At 34.3% G+C, this 7,835-nt stretch overlaps 1 protein-coding gene across 2 annotated transcripts in view; it reads right to left on the reverse strand.

Moving 5' to 3' along the window:
• LOC126818922 (probable cytochrome P450 12a5, mitochondrial) overlaps nt 1–7,283 on the reverse strand; it is a 36,367-nt gene extending 29,084 nt beyond the window's left edge. The window contains exons 1-9 of one of the 2 annotated variants that reach the window (XM_050546619.2): nt 7,027–7,283; nt 5,089–5,291; nt 4,239–4,461; nt 3,561–3,736; nt 2,914–3,109; nt 2,139–2,313; nt 1,344–1,510; nt 688–769; nt 172–384 (exon numbers count right to left, since the gene is read on the reverse strand). In XM_050546619.2, coding sequence (XP_050402576.1) covers nt 172–384; nt 688–769; nt 1,344–1,510; nt 2,139–2,313; nt 2,914–3,109; nt 3,561–3,736; nt 4,239–4,461; nt 5,089–5,287 — 1,431 coding nt within the window. In that variant the 5' untranslated portion in view covers nt 5,288–5,291; nt 7,027–7,283. The remainder of the gene's footprint in view (nt 1–171; nt 385–687; nt 770–1,343; nt 1,511–2,138; nt 2,314–2,913; nt 3,110–3,560; nt 3,737–4,238; nt 4,462–5,088; nt 5,292–7,026) is intronic. The other variant, XM_050546615.2, reaches the window with a different exon arrangement.
• Between the last annotated feature and the right edge of the window lie 552 nt (nt 7,284–7,835).

Raw genomic sequence — 7,835 nt, forward strand, 5'->3', positions numbered from 1 at the left:
ACGATTATAAAAGACAACGGACCAATGTTTCAATACATACTGTAAAAAGACCAAAGGTCACACAACTTGATTTGAGAAGATCTTGAATAATCTCACAATCAGCCATTAATTCCAAATCTTAGCAATCTATATTAAAGTATTTCATTTGACCAATTATGTATACAACCTTACCTTGGTGATTGCTATGTAAATTTCTTGTTCAGCAAATCTCCTGCCAATACAGTTTCTAACTCCAACACTGAATGGTATTAAACCTATACTTGGAATAGGATCTGCTCTAGCACCTTTATCATCCCGTAACCATCTTTCTGGTCGATAAACTGTAGGATTTGTTACATATTTTGGATTCATCAATAACTTTCGATTACCCATACCAATTAACGTCTGCAATTATTATATATTAAAGATACTGTCTGTGATATAATGGATCTTATAATAAGTTAGTATCCGACGTTTTAATGGACACAATATTATACCGATAATAGTACATTATAAAGTAAATTATCAGTTTATTAACCGTTGCAAAATTCTGTGGTAGAAAGTAGACTTTCTCCAGTAGGAACAGGACCATTGTCTACCGAAAAACCCAATACAGTTCTCTCGATATTTCATCACTCTCCTAATATCAATTAAACGGATTGAAATGAGCTATTGTTACAAACGATGTCTTGTTTTCACGGAACTTACCCCTTTTGGTATATGGTAACCGCTAAGTATAATATCAACTGGTAAAAATCTAGCTGCTCCGCTAGCTAAAGGATAATACATTCTGTAAAAGATAAATATATCCTGAATGAAATACACACCTGTTCTTAAATCACATTACCTCTACTATTTTACCAGCGAACCCTGGTTCTTGTTAATGTATATACATAAGCCCTTTGAAATTTTACTGAAATTTTACGTCCGCAGATAAAGCCGATGTTACGATATAACCGACTTTGTGTTTAACAGTTGATCGTTACGCCAAAAATGACAATAAAATTTTTAATTAAAACGACTTCGCTTAATCTTTCTAAATCCAATTAATTAGAGAGTTTGTATCATCACTAAAAGGAAAGGCAATCGACCAATCGAATATAACTCCTTCAATAAATTGTTCATTCAAATGTGACATTTATAAAGATCAACATCTTTTATGAATACCCATATACCCTAAAATATATACATATGTATACATATTCCCTTCACAACTAATAAATTTATTCTCAACGAGTAGTACTAGTCTTATCGCCCATCCCTTAGGTGTTGATTATAAATGAACTGGCCAATGCACCCCGGCCAATGTCGAACTGTTTAAAACCTTGTTATTCACATATACTGTCGACTATTGAATGATCTACCTGAAGGATTCCTTTAAACAAGCTGTTAAATACTTCATATCTGGAAGGTTGTCAGCTGTCAAGTCACCATGACGACCCATGTACTTAAGTATCTCCTGCTGAAGATTATCCTGTTTTTCAGGATGACGAGCTAAACAATACAGGAATATCTCCAATGTTTTGGCAGTCTGGAAAGATTAATATGTAAATTGTATTTATTTTTTCTTGCACACACTCCAAGGATCATTAATATTTTGTACAATCTATGCCTTTTTGTAAGGCAGAAATAAAAACTTCACATTTATATGAAACAGTCATTATGCAGGAGCTAAATCTGCCCATTGTTGGTCCTTCTTATTTAAACTTTTAATTATTAGACATATATTAACATGACAAGATCATAATCAACTCTCGATTTTAAGTAGATTAACACGGTTCGGCCATTTAAAGATTTAATTTAAAAATGGTGAAGCGAGCTTAAGCCTCGAACAACCAGTAAGTACGATGCACGTACGATGCACACATCTTGTCAAACCTTTAAACGCTAATATTTTCGCTCAGAATAAAGTAATTTGAATGAATATTATTCATTTTGAATTATCTAGTTTTAAACTATTATAGCAAGAACGACCAGCTCTTTATCTGAATCTTACATAATGTTTCTATAACCAAGAGAATGTAAACATGAATACATCCTAAACAAATATGTCCTAAGCAATGGTAGAGAACATTATCGGTTCGTCATCATTGTTCCCGAACTATGAAGAAACATAAAACATAGATATCCAGCTCTCGAATTCATGGGTCACGACTTACAGAATCAGTTCCGCCAACCAGCAGATCAAGAACCAGACTTGTAACCTGTTCTATGGAAAGCTTTTCTTCAGCTAACAAAGACATTAGAAAATTGGGTTCTTCTGGATTCCAAGTTCCATCTTTTTTCATTTGAAGCGATTTTTCTAGAGCATCTTCAATTTGTACTTTACCAAATCTGCAATATTTTAACACTCTAAGCAATATAATTTATCGGTAATTTTAGTGCATTTGTTCAATACATTACCCAGCTGTTGGGGCACAAAACTTAGACCTACTTTTACGTTATTACCACATTGATGTTAAGATCATTAAATATCCGAATAGCCATCGGTTTGCAAGAACGAACGACACTCTTAGTTGAAAACGAATACGCGGTATAGGTGTTCCTGGAAGAGTAACCATAAACTGTCTGGTACAAGACACCCTCATAACAATCTGATTAAAATCAGATATTTTTCGATTGCTTTTACCTTACACCGGGTGGGTTTTTAATCATTGTGTCGTGTTGTTACTTGTGAACTGTCAATAGCCAATGAAAACACAAATGTTCCAATTATGCCAGGATATCGCCCGTTGATTTATTCGTAAAGGTACTTATGTGGTTGCAATGTAGAATATAAACCACCAAATTTTTAGTTAGATTCCTTCACTACTGGTTCAAAACTCATATTGTATGAGATATTACCAAACACAATGAATAACAGATCAATGGTGGTCAATTTGAATTATATGAACTTGATTATCATCTCAAAAGAAATACTTATAAATGTTTTACCCATATGTTTTATCGGCAGCGTGTTTGAATTTTTTATATAGCGGTGTCTCAAAATATTTGAAAAACGGAAAATCCACAGTTCCCTTGTTGATATGGGTGAAAAATATTTTAGAGTTGTCAAGGTACTCTTTCGTGTCCATTGTCACAGCCCCTTCCAAAATACCCAACCGCTTATTAAAACACACAACAGCTATACCTGAAACAAAAGTTGTAAAGAAAACAGTGAGTTAATTCTAATGAAATTATTGACTATAAAATATATTTGATTAAATTCCGAGTTTGTCATGGCAGTTTAACTGTCCAAACGTCAAATGAAATGGAATGAGGTTTAACGCCCTGTTGTTCTGCTCCGACTGGACTAATGAAAACGGATATACGCCATACAGTGTGCTATGAGGGAAATTTTGCCCTACTCTTATTTCGAATTCCAACCGTTATGGGTTCTTTCACGTACACGCCAATGTGCACATGGGACCTCGGTTTGTTGTCATATCCGAACGACGCAGACGTCAAATGACGCTTTTTTAAAAAGGTTTTAGGGTTAATGATGTTGTGAATGTATTTTTTCACATGCCAGAATCAACCAATTTGATTAATAGTGAGAATAAAATATTTTTATTATGGAATGCTCACTATATTTTACTTACTTTCAGTGGCGTATAAAAATAACAATTCTCTAACATCATCTGGATCAATCGAACGTAATTTATCCACTAAATCATTAGCTACCTCTGATTGACTTTCAATATAGTGTAGGGCAGATTTTGGTCGAACCAATTTTTTCTGTACCTGAGTTCGTAGTTCAGCCCATTTTTCACCATTCCTGAAATAGGTAAGATTAAATAAAGTTTAAAAAAAATAGATAATGAAAAGAGAATTTCAGTCAAGTTACTTCACTCTGAGTCTAGATATCTGCGATACAATTATCGTCTAGTCTCGATTGTCATTACTACCGTTGTTACGACAATAAACAGTCTCAATTATCTATCTTTACGGTAACCGCATCGACCACAAAGTGTATTTAAAGCTACTTATATCGCATGGCATCGAGAGTTGATTATGGGCTTGGTAAGTTGATTAACGTCTAATTAATAATTTATATGCAACTTCATGCCAAAAAAAAGATCAGCAATAGGCAGATTTAGCTCTTGCATAATGCCTATTTAACTAAAAAAAAAGTGTCCATTTTAGATAACATATTATAGTAATGGTAGATGTAACGTCTTTGATTAGAATGACTTTAAAAATTTCTTGATATTATTACGTGTATTAATTTGATGTCGGGTGAATCAGAACTGTTTTAAGGAGAAAATTAACCGACTTACAGAACGGCCAGATTCTTGGCTTTCTTGGTTCTTTCAATATAGACTTCAAAAAGATCAAATCCAGGCCTCTTTGGATATTTGCCTTCACTTTTATAGATGAGTTCTATGTCTTGTGGGTCACTGGTAAGAACGATACCATTGCCAAGATTTAATCTAACAATTGGACCATATTTATCGAACAGCATATCGGTCAACTCGTGAAATCGTACCAAATTATACTTGGCTAAAAATACAAGTTATCATTTATAAACACAATAGAGATATTTAAAATGTTTTATTAAAGCGGCATCAAGTAAGATTAAATAAAGAGCTGTCAGTTAGCGCTAAAATAGTTAAGAAAAGTTCAGTCAAATTACTTCACTCTGAGTCAAGCTATCGGCCTTACAATTTTTCTAGCCTCAATTGTCATTACTACCGTTGTAACGATACTAAACAAAGTCTCGATTATCCATTTTTACGGTTATTTCATCAAGCACAAAACGTATTCAAATCTACTAAATATCGGAGCCATCCAATGGCATCGAGAGTTGATTATGGTCTTGGTAAGTTAATTAATGCCTGTTTAATTTTCAACGAATAGTTCTCCATCCAAGCAAAATATTAGAATGACAGTATGAATTTGTAATAATCAATAAAAGAAAATATGTATGCCCATTTTGCATACTAGACGCAAAATAAAGTTTAATAAAATATTTATTTTACAAAATGTCAAGCAATGTTTTTGAGTCCGTCCTTATGTATAGACAAAAATGGGTGTGTGCCACCTGTAGAAAACGCGAAATTCGAGTAGAGAATGTAGCAATTATGCACATTCGTTAATCAATTCACAATTTAAAACAATAATGCTTACTAAAAGGTTGAAATAAAAACATTCCACCAATCTTGGGTATATTATAGATTCCAGTTGGTCCTGGTATTTCACTATATGGTTTAGGATTAACATTACTGTTATCTACACGGGGGAGTGACGTAGCTGTTGCAGTAGAACGATGTCTGAATTGTAACTTTGTGTTGTATCTGTATAGACGCAATAATTTGGTCGTATTCATCTTGCTATAATAAAAATGTTATCAAATGATTATATTGTCATTTCTATGTTATTTTATTTTCTAGACAGATACCCGGTTTGGCCCGGGGCCCAAATTGAATCGAATCATGGCCTTAAACATCCACGGGGTCATGCTAGTTAATTTGACGAAGCGTGATGGGCAAACATACATACATACACACACAAGGGGACATCTTTGATTTCATTTATATAAACAAATACAAGCCTACGATAACAGCGTAAAATAAAGACATTGTCCTTACTTCTCTCTCTGGTATAAGTTTCGCCCAATTGGGAGTCTATGGAGTGTAGAATTTAAGGAAATTTTATAGTAAAATGCTGTCAAAACTGCGGAATTTTGGTGTCACCGCGCCATAGATAACAAACCTCATCTCTCAACCCTCCGTTTTTCGAGATAAGAGATGGTGCTATATAGTTCCACGGAGCAAAGCCCCACCCAAATCACATCGGGTATTAGTAAGCAAACTTGACAACATTGGCCCTTGTAAGGTTAATTAGTCATAATAGTATAAAATTATCTTATTTTTGAGATGTTACACATGATTTAATAAAGAAATTGAGTTTGCCACTTGGAACTAAAAGCACTCAATCGTAGCTGAAAACAAGCACATCAGTATATCTCAACGTTTTTAGCTACGTTCTCGTAGCTAACCGCGCCATTGCTCTATCTAAACAATACGTTTGAGAAAAGAGTTAGAACGTTTTCTATACGTTCAAACGAATATAAATCTCAGATAGATAGGTTAATAATTACATGAATGGGCTTCTTCTTTTCAATAGGATAGACCGGCTTGTATATATATAAGACAACATACATTATCATAACAGTACAGTACTATGTTTTATATATCCTCGGTGGTGTGAAATCAAAGGAAATTAACGCAAAGTGGGTGATAAACATTACTATAGTACAGGACGTGGCCAGCGGAAGGGGGTGGGGACAATGCCCCCTAAACGAAAGTTGCCGACCATAGCTCTAAAATACCTACGTACTGTAGACTGTGCCCCCCCCCCCCTAAGTGCCTGCTATATTCACTTCAATGACAAAGATTATACTAATTTTGGATGGACGGGTTTTGGGAAAGGGAAATTTTAGGTTTAAGACATGACTTTTATTCTGGTTAATTGTTCCTTTGATCGGCTGTTTACTTGATACACTGTGGGGTGGAGTTTCCGCTGGGCAGTACGTCGTGACCGTGTTGTGATTAGAGGAAAAGGAATGAATGAATGACATAGGGTTTAACGTCGTACTGTTCTGATCCGACTGGGCTAATGAAGAAATGGGAACACACTTTTAATATGGATTATACAAGTCGTCTGAAACAACAGTCAGTTGTCCAGCATAACCCCATGGGTCGTGCTTTATCTTACAGATGGGCCGTCATAAAAGAACAAAAAATAGTAGGCATTATTTTCAGGTGTAAGTTTCGTCAGGATAAAGCATAAACCGAGTTGGTACTTTGTCTCACATACGAACCGTCACAAAACAAAAGGAGAAAAAAATCAGTTGTGACTTATCAATTTGAACGGGTCATTATGTAGAACACTTATACCATAGCGGGTAAACAAACATATAGGGTTAACCATTATAACCTCTAAAGATAAATGTGCCTTGACGATATTTTCCCAAAACATTATTAATACTCTAGGGTTTAAATCGATCTACTCTATATTACTGAGTTAGTAGCATAATTCACATAGACATATTTTAATACGTACCTTACGTTTACATGTGAATTTCACTTGTTACTTAACCTTAAAGAATGTTGATTAAGTCGAATTTAGTAAATAGTAAACCCAAATCCCAGATATCGGACGTTGTTAGATGCGGATATAGGATACAGTACAGTTGTCGTTGTCTACATGTACACACTTAAGGACCGTACATGCTATAATAAATGGTTAGTTTTGTACAATGTGTTAATTACTAGTACCGGACGTACTTCACCCTCGATTGTTTTGTACAAAGTGTTAATTACTAGTACGAAGCGTACTTCACCTCTCTGGTTATTTATTGCACAATACGTACAAAATACTTTTACATAGATAATAATATATTGGTGTCTGTCAATCTTGCTGACAATAGTGATGTCTGGATGACAGAGCCTATGTTTATTGTCAGATAGGTTCATATTTTTCCAACCTCTTCACAAATAATATCCCAACTATATTAGAAGAAAATAATATAGATGCAAAGATTACAATCTCTTGAACCAAAATCAAAACAATTCAAAGCTTAATGAAACTATCACAGCCAATGAAGTGCTTTCAGATTTTAAAAAAAAATTAACTTCACGCGAATATGATTGGTCTTATACGGTACATGAAACTTTTTAATTTAATTCTTATTTCCTGAATCCTGGACATAACCAAACAGTGTGCCTATTCATTTTAAAAAGACGACAAAGCAAATGTGAACAACTATATGAACTTATACTTAAATAAACCTAAATGTAAGTAAGCAAAATAACCTCTTCCTTTGTTTTACTGATTTTTCAAAAGCTTTCGACACCATCTAGCGAAAAGTC

This window comes from Patella vulgata, chromosome 4 (genome assembly GCF_932274485.2).
Source record: "Patella vulgata chromosome 4, xgPatVulg1.2, whole genome shotgun sequence".
Taxonomy (NCBI): Eukaryota; Metazoa; Mollusca; class Gastropoda; family Patellidae; genus Patella; species Patella vulgata.